Source organism: Salmo salar, chromosome 24, assembly GCF_965601325.2.
Source record: "Salmo salar chromosome 24, fSalSal1, whole genome shotgun sequence".
Lineage (NCBI taxonomy): Eukaryota > Metazoa > Chordata > Actinopteri > Salmoniformes > Salmonidae > Salmo > Salmo salar.
The window spans coordinates 35,627,152-35,650,236 of record NC_138314.1 but is presented as its reverse complement, the minus strand read 5'-3'; the positions used below and the strand labels follow the sequence as shown (position 1 = coordinate 35,650,236).

The following is a 23,085-nucleotide window of genomic DNA, read 5'->3' as shown; positions in this document are numbered from 1 at the left end:
CCCGATTTAATCTGGTTACTACTCCTGCCCAGAAACTAGAATATGCATATAATTAGTCGATTTGGATAGAAAACACTCTAAAGTTTCTAAAACTGTTTGAATGGTGTCTGTGAGTATAACAGAACTCATATGGCAGGCCAAAACCTGAGAAGATTCCATACAGGAAGTGCCCTGTCTGACAATTTATTGTTCTTCTGTAGCATCTCTATCGAAAATACAGCATCTGTGCTGTAACGTGACATTTTCTAAGGCTTCCATTGGCTCTCAGAAGGCGCCAGAAAGTGTAATGGGGTGTCTGCAGTCTCTGGGCGAAGAACAGCAGGAGTATTTGTTAGTGGTCAGGCTGGGAACAGTGACACTGGAGATGAGCGTCAACGAGACTCCATTTTTTTCTTTCAGCCTTTGAATGAATACAACGTCGCCCGGTTGGAATATTATCGCTATTTTACGAGAAGAATAGCATAAAAAATGATTTTAAACAGTGTTTGACATGCTTCGAAGTACATTCTGACGAAGAACAGCAAAGGTAATCCAATTTTTCTTATAGTAAATCTGAGTTTGGTGAGGGCCAAACTTGGTGGGTGTCAAATTAGCTAGCCATGATGGCCGGGCTATGTACTCAGAATATTGCAAAATGTGCTTTCGCTGAAAAACTATTTTAAAATCTGACACTGCGATTGCATAAAGGAGTTCTGTATCTATAATTCTTAAAATAATTGTTATGTTTTTTTGTGAACGTTAATCATGAGTAATTTAGTAAATTCACCGGAAGTTTGCAGTGGGTATGCTAGTTCAGAACATCACATGCTAATGTAAAAAGCTGTTTTTTGATAAAAATATGAACTTCATTGAACAAAACATGCATGTATTGTATAACATAATGTCCTAGGAGTGTCATCTGATGAAGATCATCAAAGGTTAGTGCTGCATTTAGCTGTGGTTTTGTTTTTTGTGACATATATGCTTGCTTTGAAAATGGCTGTGTGATTATTTTTGGCAGGGTACTCTCCTGACATAATCTAATGTTTTGCTTTCGCTGTAAAGCCTTTTTGAAATCGGACAATGTGGTTAGATTAACAAGAGTCTTGTCTTAAAAATGGTGTAAAATAGTTGATTCTTTGAGAAAATTGAATTGTGGTATTTTAGTTGGTTTTGTATTTCGCGACGTGCGATGCCATTGGCTGTTGGCTAGGGGTTCCGCAGGCGGAACGGCGTTCCTGCAACCCAAATATTTAAGAACAGAGACAAATTTGACCCTAACAATTAGAGGCATTTGTGTGAACAGTAACCTGGGGAAGGTTTTCTGTAGTATTATAAATGTAAGAGTTCTAAACTTCCTTAATAAACACAATGTCCAAAACATTGCACGACTGATCATATTTACACCCTACACACCCTGATACATAAACATGTCCACCAAAATAATACCAAAATGTATACTTGCTTTATCGACTTCCAAAAAGCATTTGATTCTATTTGGCATTCAGGACTGTTCTACAAAGTTATTGAAAGGGGTGTAGGGGGTAAAACATATGACATAATTAAATCAATGTATACCGGCAATATGTGCAGCATTAAAATTGGCAAGAAAAAAACTATTCTTTAACCGCGGGCGGTGCCTTCGACAGGGTTGCAATCTGAGCCCTGCACTCTTCAATATTTACATCAACGAATTGGCCACTATTCTAGAAAAATCCTCAGCCCCTGGTGTTATTCGCCACAATTCAGAGGTTAAATGCCTACTCTTCACAACTGACCTATGCCTGCTGTCACCCACAGCACATGGCCTACAGCAGAGCCTGGACCTGCTAGAGCAGTACTGCCAGACCTGGGACTTGGCAGTAAACCCCAAAAAGACTAAAATAAAGATTTTCCAGAGAAGATCCAGATCTCGGGAAATTAGACCAAAGTTCTCAATTGGTACAAAATATATAGAGTACTGCACACACTACAATTATTTAGGTTTAAAAATAAGCTCAACTGGACACCTTAATGATGCAGTGAATGAACTGAGAGAGAAAGAACGCAGGGCATTCTACGCCATTAAAAAACTAATTTAAATTGAAATACCTATTAAAATTTGGCTAAAACTAATTGAATGTGCCATTGAAGCAATTGCATTTTATGGCAGCGAGGTATGGGGTCCACTTGCAAAACAAGATTTCACCAAATTGGACAAACACACCATTGAAATCCGGCATGCAGACTTCTGTAAGGTTCTCCTGCATGTCCAGAGGAAAACTACAAACAATGCATGCAGGGCAGAATTAGGCCAATATCCACTAATAATAAAAAAAAAAAAATATCAATTCAGTTTTGGAAACATCTCAATACAGTGACCCCTCTCATATCATTACCAAGCCCTGAAATGCCAAGAGCTGAGCAAAGAAAAGAGTCCCCTCATCCAGCTGGTCCTGGGGCTGAGTTCACAAACCTGTTCTACTAACACACTGAAGCTTTAGGAACAGAACATCCAAACAATCAGAATAAAACAAAGCAAAATACAGTGCTATCTGGCCCTAAATCGACAGTACACCGTGGCTAACTATTTGACCATGGTTACTGATCAAAACCTTATAAAAACCTTGACAAAGTACAGGCTCAGTGAGCACAGCCTTGCCATTGAGAAGGGTAGACAGAGGAAAACCTCTCCCCATCTCTCTGTCAGTCCAGTGTCATGTCAAGTAAGTCGTGCAAAAGGAAGCAGGCAGGCTCACTGTGTGTGTGTGTGTGTGTGTGTGTGTGTGTGTGTGTGTGTGTGTGTGTGTGTGTGTGTGTGTGTGTGTGTGTGTGTGTTAATGACCCTGTCAGTAGGACCTCAGTGGGCCTGGAACAGATGGGTATTTAAGGAGGGGAACAGCCAATTACAATCGACACTAGCTCCCCAGGAAGAGGACTACCAGCTCCTCCAATCTCCTCTCTGAGCTATTAGCCTCCTGTCTTTCAGACTTAGTGGGGACTTGCCAGACAAACACACACGCGCACACTAATGGACACAAACAAACACGTAGCGGATGAAAGTCAGGCTAACGGTCCTGTGATGGCTGCGACCTCAAAGTCAGTATCACCTTCAGCCCAAGAAGGAATCTCACGTCAACTAAACACACACACACACACGGCAGACCCTTAGAGCATACTAACAGAGACAAGAAGGAAACTATTGGTGCTATGTGTGTGTGTGTGTGTGTGTGTGTGTGTGTGTGTGTGTGTGTGTGTGTGTGTGTGTGTGTGTGTGTGTGTGTGTGTGTGTGTGTGTGTGTGTGAAAAGCCCACCTGCCCATGAAGTCGTCCTTCTTGCCTGCGTCTTTGTCCCAGACGGTGATGTCGATGAAGCCCCCCTGCTCCTCATAAAGATGGAAGTCAAACTGCTCTCTCCACTGGGGGTTCAGAGTCTTGGGTATCGTCTGTGGAAGAAGCACACAAATGGATGCATCTGTGTGTGTGTGTGTGTGTGTGTGTGTGTGTGTGGGTGCGTGCGTGTCAGTGTTTTCCGTTATCATTGTTCAAGTTGAAGTTGTATTTGTCACAAGTACAGTGAAATGCGTAACATGTCCTAATTCTTTGTATTTGTGTGTATCTAAAACAAATACCACTAATGTCAGCAACTGACATGATTCCTTGAAAACACATCTTCTTAGCTTTGCTTTTCCTTAGGGTGCTTTTTAGTTGTTCAGTTTGTGTCATTCTTTTGTTTTTTATGTTATGTTTGTTGTGTAGTAAATATTTTAGCTTTAAATTTTATAGTTTTTTTCTAGTAAAGCACATTGCATTGCATTCCATGTCTGAAATGTGCGGTATAAATAAAGCTTGATTTGATCTATCATCTAACGCTAAAGTCTGCTGACGTTGATTGATTGATAGCTAAGAATTGTCTAGGAGGTGGGTTGGATGGTACAGTTTGATAAGGCTGGTGGAGGTACCTTGCTCTTGTATTTCTGATGGCCCAGTCTGAACTTGACGTAGGGGTCACTGAAGCCGTTGGCGTCCATAGGCTGGAGGTCATGAGCCTCGATCAGACTGATGCTCACTATACCTCTCCACAGCTGAGCTTTCCTGTGGACATCTGACAACCGCATACTCGAATGCTGCTGCTAATAAACAGACATACACACACACACACACACACACACACACACACACACACACACACACACACACACACACACACACACACACACACACACACACACACACACACACACACACACACACACACACACACACACACACACACACACACACACACACGAACAGAAACAGAGAAATGCTCAATAGGATTCCAACTTCTGAATCGTGACAATCAATCATAGTACTCTACCTGCAGACACACAGCAATACAAACACAGGACAGACATGGAGACCATACAAAGAGATGCAGGCAAAGGAACAAACACACAGTCAAACACAGAACATGAGTAGAGTCAGCTCCTGGTTCAAAGCTTGTCCAACATGCTGTGGATCAGCCCTGTACCATAACGATATACCATGAGTATACCAAACATCAGGAATAACTTTCTAATATTGAGTTGCACCCCCCTTATGCCATAAGAACAGCCTCAGTTCGTCAGGGCATGGACTCTACAAGGTGTCGAAAGTGTTCCACAGGGATGCTGGCCTATGTTGACTCCAATGCTTCCCACAGTTGTGTCAAGTTGGCTGGATGTCCTTTGGGTGGTGGACCATTCTTGATACACACGGGAAACTGTTGAGCGTGAAAAACCCAGAAGCCAGCGTTGCAGTTCTTCAAATCGCTGTGCCTGGCACCTACTACCATACCCTGTTCAAAGGCACCTAAATCTTTCATCTTGCCCATTCACCCTCTAAATCCCACAGATACACAATCTATGTTTTAATTGTCTCAAGGCTTAAAAATCCTTCTTTAACCTGTCTCCTCCCCTTCATCTACACTGATTGAAGGGGATTTAACAAGTGACATAAATAAGGGATCATAGCTTTCACCTGGATGTCAGGGGAAATTCAGGTGTCCTTAACGTTTTGTATACTCAGTGCAGATACCTGATCTAGGTTTAGATCCCACCCATGGACCTTGTACTGTCAATTCTACAGGCTTATGTCCCAGGCTAAGGCTACACAGTCACTCACATACTAACAATGGACATCTCTGGCTTTTCACCTGGGCCTGTAAGGATGTATGTAGTGTCTCAAAGTAGGAGTGCTGATCTAGGATCAGTTTAAGATTCATTATGGACAGGGGGGAACGGATCCTAGATCAGCACTCCTACTCTGAGACGCTTTATGAATAGAGGCCCTGGTCTATAAGTCCGTGAGTCACAGCAGTAGAATATACAGTGCCTTCAGAAAGTATTCACACCCCTTGACTTTATCCACATTGTTGTGTTCCAGCCTGAATTGTAAATGGATAAAATGTAGATTGTGTCAAAGTGGAATTATGTTTTTAGAAATGTTTACACATTAATTGAAAATGAAAAGCTGAAATGTCTTGATTTAATAAGTATTCAACCCGCTTGTTATGGAAAGCCTAACTAAGTTCAAGAGAAAACATTTGCTTAACAAGTCAAATAAGTTGCATGGACATGATTATTGAATGACAACCTCATCTCTGTGTCCAGCAGTGAATTTCAAACACAGATTGAAAAACAAAGACCAGGGAGGTTTTCCAATGCTTCACAAAGAAGGGCACCTATTGGTGAAGCACGGTGAAATTATTAATTACACTTTGGATGGGTGTATCAATAAATCTAGTCACTACAAAGATACAGGTGTCCTTGCTAACTCAGTTGCCGTAGAGGAAGGAAACTGCTCAGGGATTTCACCATGAGGACAATGGTGACTTTAAAACAGTTTCAGAGTTGAATGGCAGTGATACAAGAAAACTGAGGATGGATCAACATTGTAGTTACTCCACAAAACTAAACTAAACGACAGAGTGAAAAGAAGGACGTTTGTACAGAATAATAAATGTCCCAAAAATGTATGCATCCTGTTTGCAATAAGGCACTAAAGTAAACATATTTTCAAGCATGGTGATGGTTGCATCATGTTATGGGTAAGGACAAGGGAGTCTTTTAGGAAAATCAGAATGGAATGGAATAGAGCTAATCACAGGCAAAATCCTAGAGGAAAACCTGGTGGCCTAGTTACAGTTTTGACTTAAATTAGCTTTAAAAGCTATGGCAAGACTTGAAAATGGCTGTCTAGCAAAGATCAACAACCAACTTGACAGAGCTTGAAGAATTCTTTAAAGAATAATGTGCAATCAAGTTGTGCAAAGCTCAGAGACTTACCCAGAAAGCTGTAATCACTGTAATCACTGCCAAAGGTGATTCTAACATGTATTGATTCAAGGGGTTGAATACTTACAGTGAGGGAAACAAGTATTTGATCCCCTGCTGATTTTGTACGTTTGCCCACTGACAAAGAAATTATCAGTCTATAATTTTAATGGTAGGTTTATTTGAACAGTGAGAGAGAGAATAACAACAAAAAAATCCAGAAAAACGCATGTCAAAAATGTTATAAATTGATTTGCATTTTAATGAGGGAAATAAGTATTTGACCCCTCTGCAAAACATTACTTAGTACTTGGTGGCAAAACCCTTGTTGGCAATCACAGAGGTCAGACGTTTCTTGTAGTTGGTCACCAGGTTTGCACACATCTCAGGAGGGATTTTGTCCCACTCCTCTTTGCAGATCTTCTCCAAGTCATTAAGGTTTCGAGGCTCCCTCCACAGATTTTCTATGGGATTAAGGTCTGGAGACTGACTAGGCCAGCCACTCCAGGACCTTAATGTGCTTCTTCTTGAGCCACTCCTTTGTTGCCTTGGCCGTGTGTTTTGGGTCATTGTCATGCTGGAATACCCATCCACGACCCATTTTCAATGCCCTGGCTGAGGGAAGGAGGTTCTCACCCAAGATTTGACGGTACATGGCCCCGTCCATCGTCCCTTTGATGCGGGGAAGTTGTCCTGTCCCCTTAGCAGAAAAACACCCCCAAAGCATAATGTTTCCACCTCCATGTTTGAAGGTGGGGATGTTGTTCTTGGGGTCATAGGCAGCATTCCTCCTCCTCCAAACACTGTGAGTTGAGTTGATGCCAAAGAGCTCAATTTTGGTCTCATCTGACCACAACACTTTCACCCAGTTGTCCTCTGAATCATTCAGATGTTCATTGGCAAACTTCAGACGGGCATGTATATGTGCTTTCTTGAGCAGGGGGACCTTGCGGGCGCTGCAGGATTTTAGTCCTTCACGGCGTAGTGTGTTACCAATTGTTTTCTTGGTGACTATGGTCCCAGCTGCCTTGAGATCATTGACAAGATCCTCCCGTGTAGTTCTGGGCTGATTCCTCACCGTTCTCATGATCATTGCAACTCCACGAGGTGAGATCTTGCATGGAGCCCCAGGCCGAGGGAGATTGACAGTTCTTTTGTGTTTCTTCCATTTGCGAATAATCGCACCAACTGTTGTCACCTTCTCACCAAGATGCTTGGCGATGGTCATGTAGCCCATTCCAGCCTTGTTTAGGTCTACAATCTTGTCCCTGACATCCTTGGCGAGCTCTTTGGTCTTGGCCATGGTGGAGAGTTTGGAATCTGATTGATTGATTGCTTCTGTGGACAGGTGTCTTTTATACAGGTAACAAGCTGAGATTAGGAGCACTCCCTTTAAGAGTGTGCTCCTAATCTCAGCTCGTTACCTGTATAAAAGACACCTGGGAGCCAGAAATCTTTCTGATTGAGAGGGGGTCAAATACTTATTTGCCTCATTAAAATGCAAATCAATTTATAACATTTTTGACATGCATTTTTCTGGATTTTTTTGTTGTTATTCTGTCTCTCACTGTTCAAATAAACCTACCATTAAAATTATAGACTGATAATTTCTTTGTCAGTGGGCAAACGTACAAAATCAGCAGGGGATCAAATACTTTTTTCCCCCACTGTATGTAGTAAAGATATATTAGTTTTTCATTTTTTATATATATATACATCTTTTATTACAAATGTTATAATTTTTCTTCCATTTTGACATTACAGAGTATTTTGTGTAAGTAGTTGACAAAAAATAACAATTAAACCCATTTTTATCCCACCTTGTAAAGCAACAAAATGTGGAAAAAGTGAAGGGGTGTAAATACTTCCTGAAGGCACTAAAGTAAACCCCATTGAGCTGCACCACTGGCAGCATTAACTCACTATAGTAAACCCCATTGAGCTGCACCACTGGCAGCATTAACTCACTATAGTAAACCCCATTGAGCTGTACCACTGACAGCATTAACTCACTGTAGTAAACCCCCATTGAGCTGTACCACTGACAGCATTAACTCACTGTAGTAAACCCCATTGAGCTGTACCACTGACAGCATTAACTCACTGTAGTAAACCTCATTGTGCTGTACCACTGACAGCATTAACTCCCTGTAGTAAACCCCATTGAGCCGTACCACTGACAGCATTCATTCAGATTGCTGCTCCTCCCCTCTCAGATGAAAACCCATTTTTAACCGTTTACTAATGGCTTACAGGCTAATTTGACCTTGACAGGAGTCACACTGCTATTGCTCGCTTGTGCGGGGGGAGGGGGGGGGGACAAAAAACAAAGCAGTCGGTACATATTTGTCAAACAAACACATCTCTACGAGATATCTCACTGTCTCCATGCCTTGTTTGGAGGAGCCTCATTAACATATTGTTTGTTTTGGAGTGAATTTCATTAAACTTTGAACAAACCCTGGCGCACAAGCACCGGCGCTTTGATGTGGAGACGAAGCCTCTTCACTTCCATTCTCCAGACATGAAACAATGAGAGCTGGGCTCTGTTTGATACTACCACCTATACAGTAGCCTGCACTAGAGGAGGCTGGTGGGAGGAGCTATAGGAATACAGGCTCATTGGAATGGCTGGAATGGAATTGATGGAACGGAGTCAAACATGTGGTTTCCATATGTTTGATGTGTTTAATACTATTCCATTCCAGCCATTACAATGAGCCCATCCTCCAAAACTCCACCCACCAGGCTCCTCTGCCCTACTCCCACTACTGTACAGTGAGTCCAGATAGTCTATGCTGTTATGCTAATGGTGAAGGGCGCTACGCTCCGCTAGCTAACTCCTCCTAAAACTGTTTGTTGCTACATATCCCTCATTATCTCATATCCCTCATACCATCATTGCTACATATCCATCATATTGTGTTATTGACTGTACGTTTGTTTATTCCATGTGTAACTCTGTGTTGTTTGTGTCGCACTGCTTTGCTCCATCTTGGCCAGGTCGCAGTTGTGAATGAGAACTTGTTCTCAACTGGCCTACCTGGTTAAATAAAGGTGAAATCATTGTTTATATTTTTAAAATATGTAAAAACCCATGGTCGATTTGGATTAGGAATCATCCTCATCAACACTCCAAAGTAGAGCAGGGAAAGACACGACGAGGAGATGTGTTGGGTTGAAATTCCTTAATGAAAATAAACAATTTAGGAGCTCATATAGGTTTTAAGGTGTTTAGTTTTTATTTATTCACACCAAAGAAAATAAGTGAAATACAAAACAGTGTGTGCAGGTGAGGTTGGAAGCCCAAAAGGGCTGATAAGAAAACCACACAAATATAAGTACCAAAAAAAGTTTGTTCAATCAGTTAAACAAAGCATATGAATTATAATTGTACATCATATACTCAGTATACAGGCTAATACAAAAGCCATGTGTGATTGAACTGTTTCATTTCTGGGTCAAAGAACACAGTGCGATAATAAGAGGGGTGAGTTGGCTTTTCTGGACTTGAAAGGAAGTGGATTTCAACAATTTCTGTGTTATAATTATCCCACAGTGGTTCTTGCATTGTTTGCATGTATTGAGTCCAGCATTACTGGCTTGATTAAAGAGAAGAGGGTATATAAATAACCATGGAGAAAGGGAGGGAGCCAGGCAGACACCCAGGAGGAGTGGTGGTTGGTGGGGAAGTGCACTAGTTTGTTAGCGCTGGAGCTAATTCCCGAGTCACAGGCGGGATGGCCCAGTTTGGAGCTTCAAAGGGATGGTTTGGGGGAAGCACTACAGCAGGACGTCCGCACTACTCCAACCAGAGACACACTCAAAATGAACTTTTCTGTATCTCTATATCTTTACAAACTCAAACTTTTACTCAACTGTACTCAAGTACTGTACATGCATCCAGATCAAGAGCGCTGCTCTCAGAAACACTGAGGAAATGTCAGAAGTTGTTGTTTGTCCTCGAGAGTTCATGGGTTTGGTTTAAAATGAGACAGAGATATAAGCCTACTGTTGTGGACCACCTAAGGGCTGCTATGGCACGGAGAGGCATTAAGGACAAACAGGATACAGTTTGGAACATGAATATCCATAAGCTACAGATATGGACATGTGCCACATGCATGGGCCAATGAGAGGGAAAAGCAGACCCTGGACCAGGGTGCCTTCTGTTGTGAAGGGATAAAAGAGAGCAAAGAGGAGGAACATGGAGAGAAATGATAGGTCAAGGGTCAATCTGCCAGGCATGATGGAAAATCAAAAGGATATGCACAGGGTTGATGTCCTCATGAGATAAAGGGGTCTCAGGATCTGGCTTGACAGCAAGTAAACCTCCAACACACACACCTCTAAAACTAACCCCCCCCCCCCTCCCCATTCTCAAAGGCTCTCGCTTCTTTTCAGCTTTTTCAGAAGCATTTGTTAAAATTTGCCCAGGACTATCCACAAATCCCCAAACTAAGACCATTGAGGGACAGCTGTTTCTGAGATGTTAACTGAACAACCATATCTGAACAATCCTAACGGATAACCGTAACCAGTAAGCATAACTGATTACCATGATTGATAATCATCTTTGTTCCATATTTCAGTATGAATTCACAGTCTATACATTCAAATTAAAGAGGAACTGAACCAAAAAAAACGACATCTATAGTGTCAAACTTGACTACAAAGTTTAAATAGGAACATTTTGATGGTAAAGTCAGTATTGTACACAACTGAGATTTGCGAGATGTAACGAACTAGGTTGTAACAGCTTTCCTTGGGTTGGGTTTATTTCAACCCTGCCCACATGCCCACAGCAGGCAGCACCCAAGTAATCATCAATTCGGTGTGCGGCTGCATGCGACGATCGCCTACTGACGATGGTAAATTTGGTTTAACTTTGGATATCCCTATGGGGCTAGTTAAGGACAATCAGTAAATTATGCAGGGTACATGGGACAATATTTTAAAATTTCAATAGCTCCAAATTTCAATGACTTAACCTCTTAAGAAGCTTAGAAATTCATATACAAATATTGAAAGCATTTAATGAGAAAACTAAAAGGTGTGCAACATGAAAATATATTTCCATTTACATTGTGTAATTTATTAACGGTCCCTAACTAGCCCCACAGAGATAGGCTATCTAAAGTCAAACCAACTTTGCCATGGTTGCACACCGGCCGGCTGAAGCTAATTGGCAAAATACGTTTTCTAGGTTTCTGGTCACTATAAAGAGCCACAAAACTGTCACAGACCCCATCTGGACTAACAACAGCATATTACTGCTCTCAGTTCCACCTGTCTGTATATTGCAGCTTGTGGGAAATACAAGATGGTGGAGTGAGAACTGATAATGGTGACAGGGACACAGAGGAGGTGGAGAAAGAGGGGCTGGGTCACCATCTGAACTCAGGACAGCGGAGGGGTTTGTGGGGGTAGCGGAGGGATTTGGGTGGGTAGAGTAGGTAGGTAGGTAGGTAGGTAGGTAGGTAGTTGGTATTGGAGGTTACATGCCATGTATTACCTTACTGGATCGCTTGCAGCTTCTTTTCAAAAGCATGGTCTGTAAATGAGACAAAGCTGTTATAGGATGCTGGAGAGCTCAGAGCTGCATGGGGTCAGAGGGCTGAGGTCAGAGGTCAGCCCAGGAGGAAGCAGGGCGTGGAGGGTCACAGGCATCAAAAAATAAGCAGTAAAAAGCGCTGCCACCCACAATGACCCATAAATAGGGCTACTGTGCTTTACACACACAAGGGCCACACACACACACACACACACACAGACACACACACACACACACACACACACACACACACACACACACACACACACACACACACACACACACACACACACACACACACACACACACACCGACAGAGACCCACATCGGTCACTAACCCTTCAATATTTCCAGATCTTTTTTTTATTGTATTTTTATTTAACCTTTATACAACCTTTATTAAACCTTAATTTGACCTTTATTTAACTTTATTTAATCTTAAGGGTCTGGTAAGTAGAAACAGTGTAGTGGAGCTTCCACCATATTGCTTCCACCTTACAGATCTGCAAACATTGAAGGGTTAGGGCCAAATGGATGGTTAGGGGTGGGATTTGGTACCGGCTGACACACCAGGATTATCCTATGATGGCGAAGGAATCTGTATTTGTGTATCTGCGCATTAGGGTTATTTTCCTGTTTTTGATTACCATGTAGTAGAGTAATTTCTGAAATGTGAACGTTTGGAAGTGAATCGTCCGAGTTGTTGGATTCCAGTTTGTCATGGCCTTGATTTGAAGAGGTTTCATCTTGCCCAGTAGGTGGCGATAGAGAACATCATCATCCATGCTGTGTTTCTGTGACCTTGTACCTCCTTTTTACAGTTTAAGGAATTCAAAAAGGTGCTTAACCTAAATACAGTTTATTTGTTCTGTCGAATGTGGATTCTGTGAACTATAGAGCCAAATAAGACATCAGATCAAACAGAATAAAATATTTCCCCCAAGACTCTCCTCTTGTACTTTATGATACATCCAGGGGTCCAATTAACCAAACAAATAATTGAACAGAAATAAATATGAAATAAAAACATTGAGCACGTCCACAGAGGAAAGGATGCACATCATTAGGAGCAATGTTACACAATGCTCTTTGAACATGGACGTTTTTGTTTTTCATTCTAAAAGCATGTTCCTTTTTGTTATTCCAGTGTGCTCAAATCTTTTTTCCAGTAGGCCTATCTAGCTGCTAATGCATTGATGCCTATGGGAGAGCCACCCCTTAAGTGGACCGGAACTGTGACCATTTGTTACAGGGGTAAACGTCCTGAGTAGGAGATCTTCATTTACCCACTGTCTTTGCTATATTGCAATTTATTTTCCACCAGAGATGGTAAATAAATGAAGATGTCTTACTCAGGCAGTTTACCATTGAAAAACAATTGTCACAGTTCCGGTCTGCTTAAGGGATGGCTCTCCCATAGGCACCAATGCAATAGGAGCTGGGTCTGGTCTGCTTAATTCATTGACTGTACATGAACCAGAAAAAAACTGCTTCCTCTCCCGTCTCTATTTCCAATAGTTGAATGATGGATTGAATCCAAGTCAGAATTCGGCTGACAGCATCTCAAAAAGACTACCTAGCATTGGATCGGCAATGTATTATGGAGTCCTGTCATTGGCTGGGGAGACATTTCCTCTGAGCCAAGTGAAATGACAGTTAAATGTCAGTGCCATTTCATAATGTTCATTAACATTGACAAAGGTGATCCATTTTTCTTTTTTTTTACTCATAAGACATCAAAAGTGACAGATAATGATGTCATATCTTCACACAAACAACATCCTCTCTGGATTAAAACAGTACTGTTCAAATTAAATCGCACAATTTAATACAGTTACACTACATCTAATCAGAAGTCGTCCCTGTTCCCTTAGGACGGTCTAAGCTACTGAAGAGAGAGAAAGAGAGCGAGACAGACAGAGTGGACTTACGGCTTCCCTGAAGTCTCCCTCTTTGGGCGACAGTGTGACTGCCAGCTCTAAAGTTCCAAGGTTATGTTCGGGGTACTGGGGATCCTCGAGGTCAAGGGTCACGTCCAGGGTCCTGAGGTGGCAGAGGGAGGACACGGTGACCCGCGCACACATACACACGCACAAACACGCACACACACGTGTACAGACACGTACACACATAAGCACACAAACTTGCCAACTTGTGTGTGTCATGTACTCATCTCAGTTAACTCAGAACTAAAGTCTTGTGTAATTGGTCAGATGCTCGATTCTAGTTCTAGATCCATACGTGTTAAGAGAAGAGATAGGAATTGGAATGAAGTGCTCCACCTTCTCTCTCTGCATGTTACGAGCAAGTCTATGGTCCAAATGTCCCCTCCCCTTCCGACATTCGAAAGATGCTAACTCCTACGAAATCGTGATCAGTCCAAAGCACCGGAACTAATGCTGCTGGTTGTCTCACAAATCCTGTTGTATCATGACTGATCTATGGTACCATTTATGTTTACGTTGTCTGTCAACGATTAGTCATGTACATAGATGTAATATGCATTTCCAATGAAGTACACTAGAGGGCAGTGGTGCATTGGGTAAGTTCCATTGAAATAAGTGTCAAGTAAAATGGGGACACAAAAAGGGCACAGGGATAGATTTGTGGGATACAGAGAGAGAGAGATCAACCAGTAAGGACAACAATTGTGACAGAGAACAAAAAAACACTGATATCAAAAGCGAGAGAAACAGAGAAAGAGACATAATGTGTTGGAGAACGATAAAGAGAGAGTAAAAATATGCTTCTTTGTGATACAGTCCATTATGTTGCAGGAGAAGAAGAGAAGTAGGAAAACGAGATGGAGAGAGGGGGAAGAAGGCGGAGGGGGAGAAGGAAAGGAAGTAAGATAATAAAATGGACAGAGAAAGAGGAGGAAGAGATGGAGGGATGAGGGGTAGGGCAGGAAGAAAGACAAGGAGAAGGATGGGAGAAGGAGAGAAATAAAGAAAAAAGAAAGAGAGATAGATAAATGAGAGGTACACTACATGACCAAGAGTATGTGGACACCTGATCATCAAACATCTCATTCCAAAATCATGGGCAGTAATATGGAGTTGGTCCCTTCTTTGCTGCTATAACAGCCTTCACTTTTCTGGGAAGGCTTTCCACTAGATGTTGGAACATTGCTGTGGGGACTTGCTTCCATTCAGCCACAAGAGCATTAGTGAGGTCGGGTATTGATGTTGGGCGATTAGGCCCGGCTCGCAGTCAGCGTTCCAATTCATCCCAAAGGTGTTCGATGGTTGAGTTCAGGGGTCTGCGCAGGCCAGTCAAGTTCTTCCACACCGATCTCAACAAACCATTTCTGTATGGACCTTGCTTTGTGCACGGGGGCATTATCATGCTGAAATAGGAAAGGGTCTTCCCCAAACTGTTGCCACAAAGCTGGAAGCACATAATTGTCTAGAATGTCATTGTATGATGTAGCGTTAATATTTCCCTTCACAGGAACTAAGGGGCCTAGCCTGAACCATGAAAAACAGCCCCAAACTTCACAGTTGGCACTATGCATTGGGGCAGGTAGCGTTCTCCTGGCATCCGCTAAACCCAGATTCTTCTGTCAGACTGCCAGATGGTGAAGCGTTATTCATCACTCCAGAGAACACATTTCCACTGCTCCAGAGTCCAATGGCGGCGAGTTTTACACCACTCCAGCCAACGCTTGACATTGCGCATGGTGATCTTAGGCTTTTGGGCGGCTGCTCAGCCATGGAAACCAATTTCATGAAGCTTCTAATGAACAGCTCTTGTGCTGACGGTGCTTCCAGAGGAAGTTTGAACTCGGTAGTGAGTGTTGCACTTCAGCAATCGGCGGTCCCATTCTGTGAGCTTGTGTGGCCTACCACTTCGCGGCTGAGCCGTTGTTGCTCCTAGATGTTTCCGATTCACAATAACAGCACTTACAGTTGACCAGGGCAGCTCTAGCTGGGCAGAAATATGATGAACTGACTGTTGGAAAGGTGGCATCCTATGACGGTGGCATGCTGAAAGTCACTTAGCTCTTCAATAAGGCCATTCTACTGCCATTGTTCTGTTATGGAGACTGCATGGTGCTCGATTTTATTCACCTGTCAGCAACGGGTGTGGCTGAAATAGCCAAATCCACTAATTTGAAGGGGTGTCCACATACTTTTGTATATGTAGTGTATAAAGATAAGGAGTTTCCCTGTCTGTCCAGACCTCTGGTGTTCCAGAGACTCCAGGTAGAGGTAGGCAGAACCCATGAAGTCATCCTGAAGGCCGAAGTCATAGTCAAACACCTGCAGGACATAACACACTGTTACTATAGAGATCACATACTGTAATCTTGTGTTGCAAAATCTGGTAACTTTCCTGAAATTCCGAGGTCTTCCAGAAATCCTGTCTGAATGACTTCGGATTTCCTGCTAATTCCCACATGATTCCGGGAATCTTCCAGGGATTTTGGGGAAAGTTACCAGATTGTTGCAACCCTAGTACTGTACTATACTGTGCTTAGGTGTACTGTACTGTATGCATTCATGTTGAAACTGCAATGCATCTTCACATTACCTGGCACCAGGTCCACTGAAATGAATCCTGTGCTAATAACAACCACATTAAACCTTCCCAAAGGTCACAATTACATATTTCAGTTTGAGGCAACAGTTACACAAAGTAGGCAAAGATAGCACTAATGCTTGAAAAGAAATAAGTTAACATCGGGGCCGTAACAACAACATAAAATAAACATTTAGAACTCAGTCGGGGTCTTAACTTACTTTTGAGAGTTAGAATAGTAGAATACACAAGGTGGAACTTCTAAACTTAGTTGTGCATGTGCAGTCTTCCTCTTGTTATATTACATTAACATATGACGTTAGTCACTTAGCACGCTCTCTTATCCAGAGAGACTTACATAATGCCAGTCATTGAATCACTCAATTTGCCCATGTCAGCAAAACATTTTTAGATTGGTAAATTAATCTAGTTAGTCTAGCCAGCTATCTAAACTTGTAGTAATTATTGACCAGCCACGCAGGGCATGTGCACAGGGGCCCAGACCTCCAGGGGGAACCCATTGATTTTGAAAGTCACTCTCACTCAGATATCATATTAACATGGCATAGTTATATTAAAATAGCTCAGTTTTGTTTGTGTGTTCAGGTCTCTATCCGAAAGCGCATTTCGTGACAAAAAATGACAAAATATTCCATTACCGTACTTCGAAGCATGTCAAACGCTGTTTAAAATAAATTTTTATGCAATTTTTCTCGTAAAATAGCGATAATATTCCAACCGGGCGACGTTGTATTTTTCAAAGGCTGAAAGAGAAAAATTTAGAATTCTCATGAACGCGCATCTCCAGTGTCACTGTTCCCAGCCTGACCACTCACAAAATCTCCTGCTGTTCTTCGCCCAGAGACAGAAGACACGTCATTACACTTTATGGCATCTTCTGAGAGCCAATGGAAGCCTTAGAAAATGTCACGTTACAGCAGAGATGCTGTATTTTCGATAGAGATGCAACAGAAGGACAACAAATTGTCAGACAGGGCACTTCCTGTATGGAATCTTCTCAGGTTTTTGCCTGCCATATGAGTTCTGTTATACTTACATACATCATTCAAACAGTTTTAGAAACTTCAGAGTGTTTTCTATCCAAATCTACTAAAATCCAACCAGGAAGTGGGAAATCTGATGCTTGTAGTCTTTTCAAGTCATTGCCTATCTAACACACAGTGACTTAGGGTTCATTTTGCACTTCCTAAGGTTTCCACTAGATGTCAACAGTCTTTAGAACCTTGTTTCAGGCTTTTGCAGTGAACAGAGAGCGAACAAGAAGGCCGGGAAGTTGGTGACTCAGAAAATGACATGAGTTCATTGGCGCGCATTCACGTGATGAGGTAGCTGTGTTCCATGTTTTTCAAGACATTGGAATCATCCGGTTGGAATATTATTGAAGTTTTATGTTAAAAAGGCCCTAAAGATTGATGCTATACAACGTTTGACATGTTTCTACGAACGTAAATATAACTTTTTTTACTTTTCGGCGTGAAATTTTTGGCGCGCTTCCTACATTTGGAGAAGCTTACTGAACGCGCAAACAACAAGGAGGTATTTGGACATAAATTATGGACTTTATCGAACAAAACAACATTTATTATGGACATGGGATTTCCTGGAAGTGCCTTCTGATGAAGATCAAAGGTAAGTGAATATTTGTAATGCTATTTATGATTTTAGATGACTCCAAAATGGCGGGTATCTGTATTGCCTGATGTATTTTTCTGAGCGCCGTACTCAGATTATTGCAAAGTGTGCTTTCCCCGTGAAGCTTTTTTAAAATCTGTCACAGCGTTGCATTAAGGAGATGTTTATCTATAATTGTTTGAATAACAGATTAATATTTTATCAATGTTTATGATGAGTATTTTTGTAAATTGTTGTGCTGATTCACAGGCAGTTTTGGAGGCAAAATATTTTCTGAACATCATGCGCCAATGTAAAAGGGGGTTTTTCGATATAAATATTAACTTTATCGAACAAAACATACATGTATTGTGTAACATTGAGTCCTAGGAGTGTCATCTGATGAAGATCGTCAAAGGTTAGCGCTTAATTTTAGCTGTATTTCTGGTTTTTGTGACCCCTCTCCTGCTTGGAAAATGGCTTTGTGGTTTTTCTTGTGTTGGCACTGTCCTAACATAATCTAACTTTATGGTTTTGCCATAAAGCCTTTTTGAAATCAGACAATGTGGTTGGATTAAGGAGAGGTGTATCTTTAAAATGGTGTAAAATAGTTGTATGTTTGAGAAATTTGAATTATGACATTTTGTTGTTTTGAATTTGCCGCCCTGATATTTCACTGACGCTAGCGTCCCACGTAGCCCATAGAAGTTAAAGAGAATGTTGCTCGTTAATCCTGCGTCTTCTCTCCAGAGCGGAAAGTCTGGTGCATCCCAATTGCATCAGCTCCCCGGAAGGATATGAAGGAGAACCAGAGCCAAATTGAGAACTCTGACGAGGTACAGGACATGCAGACGCAGCATAAGGCAGTGGAACAAAGGAAGAATTGACTCTGTCAGCGGTAAACACTGGAAACAACTCGGAACCCCTCCGTCCTCTCACGACAACGTTCCTGAAGCCGGTTGTCAATCCGGATGTCCAGAACGATAAACTCATCCAGAGTGTCAGGGTTGTCCCGGAAAGCCAGTTCATCCTTGAGAACCTCACTGAGTATTCCAACCGGTCTCAGCGGCGAGCGTCTGAAAGTCACTGGTGTAATCAGCTACACTCCAGCTGCCCTGTTTAAGCGCAATGAGTCTTTGAGCAGTGTTCCTGCCACTGATCAAAAACCCTCTTCTTCTCCTGGGTGAAGCTTTCCCAATTAAAACAAATGTCTGATTGCTGCTCCCAAATGACCATGGCCCAGGCCAGAGCCCGTCCTGAGAGTAAGGAGCTGATGTATGCCACTCTGGAACGCTCGGTGGGAAACGTTGATGCCTGCAGCTCAAAGGCCAGTGAGCATTGAAGCAGGAACCCACGACACCTCCCAGGATGCCGCTCATAGCACTCCGGTGCCGGGAGATGAGGCTCCCGAAGGGAGGAAGATGCTGAGCTGGTAGGGAGTGGAGGATTAGGGACAGCTACAGGTGCAGCAGGAGTTGCTCCCGTCTGTCCTGTCTGCAGAGCGGATACAAGAGTTCTTAAATCATCCGACAATGTCTGCAGCCGCGCCTCATGGCAAGCAGAAGTAAGGGTAAATCCAAAACTTTTACTGAGAGTCTAAACAGAAACAAGGCAACCAGGTGAACAGAGAAGGTAATTAAACACAGGTGAATCCAATAAGTAATAATCAGGGTAACCTGGAACCTCGAAAACAGGGTAAGGGTGCCCTCCAGCGGTAACCTAAGGAAACAACAATCAAATAACGCAGAAACTGTGACATATAGTAGTCTCTCAGACAGTCGTACCTTGACATAAAGAGGTTCTCGGAGGCTGTCCACTAGTAGGCTGACCCTCTCGTCCCACACCGGGTTCAGGTTCTTATTGATGGTCTTGCTCCTGAACACCTCCTTCCCCGCAATCTTAAACTTCACATACGGATCACTTGTCCCTGAAAATAGAGACCAACAGAGAGGAAAGAAGGCATTAGGATTACCTTTCCAGAGAGACAGAGGGGGTTAGGATGACCTTTCCAAAGAGACAGAGGGGGTTAGGATGACCTTTCCAGAGAGACAGAGGGTAGGTAATGGGTGAAAAGAGATTTGAGTGAAACTGACTAGATAAGGGTGCTTTGTGCTGGGAAAAAGCTAGGTGCTCAAGATGGTGCATGATGACTAAATATTGTTTGCAATATGCTGCCTTGTGTATTGCTTACTACATACAGTTGAAGTCGAAAGTTTACATACACCTTAGCCAACAACATTTAAACTCAGTTTTTCACAATTCCTGACATTTAATCCTAGTAAAGATTCCCTGGCTTAAGTCAGTTAGAATCACCCCTTTATTTTAAGAATGTGAAATGTCAGAATAATAGTAGAGAGAATGATTTATTTCAGATTTTATTTCTTTCATCACATTCCCAGTGGGTCAGAATTTCCATACACTCAATTGGTATTTGGTAGCATTGCCTTCAAACTGTTGAACTGTGGTAAAACATGTCGGGTAGCCTTCCACAAGCTCCCACAATAAGTTGGGTGAATTGTGGCCCATTCCTCCTGACAGAGCTGGTGTATCTGAGTCAGGTTTGTAGGTCTCCTTGTTCGCACATGCTTTTTCAGTTTTGCCCACAAATTTTCTATAGGATTGAGGTCAGGGCATTGTGATGGCCACTCCAATACCTTGACTTTGTTGTCCTTAAGCCATTTTGCCACAACTTTGGAAGTATGCTTGGTGTCATTGTCCATTTGGAAGACTCATTTGCGACCAAGCTTTAACTTCCTGACTGATGTCTTGAGATGTTGCTTCAATATATCCACATCATTTTCCTTTCTCACGCCATCTATTTTGTGAAGTGCACCAGTCCCTCCTGCAGCAAAGCACCCCCACAACATGATGCGGCCATCCCCTTGTTTCACGGTTGGGATGGTGTTCTTCAGCTTGCAAGCCTCCCACTTTTTCCTCCAAATATAACGATGGTCATTATGGCCAAAAAGTTCTATTTTTGTTTCATCAGACCAGAGGAAATTTCTCCAAAAAGTACAATCTTTGTCCCCTAGTGCAGTTGCAAACTGTAGTCTGGCTCTTTTATGGTGGTTTTGGAGCAGTGGCTTCTTCCTTGCTGAGGTTATGTCGATACAGGACTCATTCACACTGTATATAGACTTTTTCTACTGTACTATTGACTATATGTTTGTTTATTCCATGTGTAACTCTGTGTTGTTGTATGTGTCGAACTGCTTTGCTTTATCTTGGCCAGGTCGCAGTTGTAAATGAGAACTTGTTCTCATCTAGCCTACCTGGTTAAATAAAGGTGAAATAAATTTTTTTTTTTTAAATGTTACTGTGGATATAGATACTTTTGTACCTGTTTCCTCCAGCATCTTCACAAGGTCCTTTGCTGTTGTTCTGGGATTAATTTGCAGGTCAGGCCACACAGACAAACAACGCCTAGCCTCAAGATTCATGTCATGTGACTCACGCTCCAGATCATGTGACTAATAAGTAGCGACAGAGAGGACGCTGCTTCGGAGCATGCTCCTGTGGCATCGTACACCTCAGGGCTACAAAGGCTCTCCTCAGCGAAAAGCTCGCTCTCATTAAAACTTTTATCTCTCGAACTATGGCTCATTTGAAGCTGTTTTGTGAAGACCCACGTCACCACACACACACACACATATGCGCACACATATACATACATACACGCACACGCACACACACACAAACCACTTCAGCAGAGAAGAGCAATGCTTGATACTGAGCACTAGATGGGGGTGTTTACCTAGAGTTGTCCCTCTGTCTGCTAGATCCTAATGGTTCAGATTTATTATCACAGAGCAGACAGATTTATTATCACCATCTCTGGCCAGACAGAGCAAAAATAGGTATTATTACCTTCCCTGGACAGACAGAGTAGGCAGGTTTATTACCACTGTCCCTGTCCAGACAGAGCAGACAGATTTATAATCACTGTCCCTGGCCAGACAGAGCAGACAGATTTATAATCACTGTCCCTGTCCAGACAGAGCAGACAGATTTATAATCACTGTCCCTGTCCAGACAGAGCAGACAGATGTATAATCACTGTCCCTGTCTAGACAGAGCAGACAGATTTATAATCACTGTCCCTGGCCAGACAGAGCAGACAGATTTATAATCACTGTCCCTGGCCAGACAGAGCAGACAGATTTATAATCACTGTCCCTGGCCAGACAGAGCAGACAGAATTACAATCACTGTCCCTGGCCAGACAGAGCAGACAGAATTATAATCACTGTCCCTGGCCAGACAGAGCAGACAGATTTATAATCACTGTCCATGGCCAGACAGAGCAGACAGATTTATAATCACTGTCCCTGGCTAGACAGAGCAGACAGATTTTTAATCACTGTCCCTGGCCAGACAGAGAAGACAGATTTATAATCACTGTCCCTGGCCAGACAGAGTAGACAGATTTATAATCACTGTCCCTGTCCAGACAGAGGAGACAGATTTACAATCACTGTCCCTGTCCAGACAGAGGAGACATACTTAATGGGTTTGGACAGGCTCTTCATCCTATTTGATTAAACACAAACACACAGAGAGGGTGTAGCTTTCAAAATGTCAGTCACGGACAACAGAGCTGTGATTGGAGAGAAGATAATGGAGTGCATCAGATGACAGTGTGCTCGCGTTCAGCGGACCTTAGTGACCCAGGTAGCTTCTTACAGCTGGATCATGTGTGCAGGTGTGCGTGCGCACGCGCGTGTGCGTGTGCGTGTGTGTGTGTGTGTGTGTGTGTGTGTGTGTGTGTGTGTGTGTGTGTGTGTGTGTGGTGTGTGTGTGTGTGTGTGCATGCTTTGTGACCACTGAATGTCCATTAGAACTTTCTGAGGTCGTATGTCACATGAATTCATGGGAAAACTCTGCATGATGTATCTGTAAGCTGTTCGACAGACACAGATACTGTTCTTGTTTAACCATACCTGTTCATCCCTCACCAGCACACACTGAAACTTTTGACAATGTATTAGCTGGCTACGCCACCAAAAAGCTACCAATTTGATGGTGTGGGTAGATTTTTTTTTTAAACTGAGGAATACGTTTACCAATCCCCTGTTACACAGGCACTCATCCTCCTGCCCCATAAGTCAATGTGATATCACA

The 23,085-nt window shown here is 42.6% G+C and overlaps 1 protein-coding gene across 1 annotated transcript in view; it reads right to left on the bottom strand.

Annotated features, from left to right (window-relative positions):
• Positions 1-23,085, bottom strand: part of LOC106585748 (multiple C2 and transmembrane domain-containing protein 1) — a 153,435-nt gene that overhangs the window by 109,118 nt on the left and 21,232 nt on the right. The window contains exons 3-7 of the mRNA XM_045707019.2: positions 19,749-19,891; positions 15,994-16,073; positions 13,740-13,851; positions 3,921-4,085; positions 3,274-3,404 (exon numbers count right to left, since the gene is read on the bottom strand). Of these exons, the coding sequence (XP_045562975.2) occupies positions 3,274-3,404; positions 3,921-4,085; positions 13,740-13,851; positions 15,994-16,073; positions 19,749-19,891 (631 nt within the window). The remainder of the gene's footprint in view (positions 1-3,273; positions 3,405-3,920; positions 4,086-13,739; positions 13,852-15,993; positions 16,074-19,748; positions 19,892-23,085) is intronic.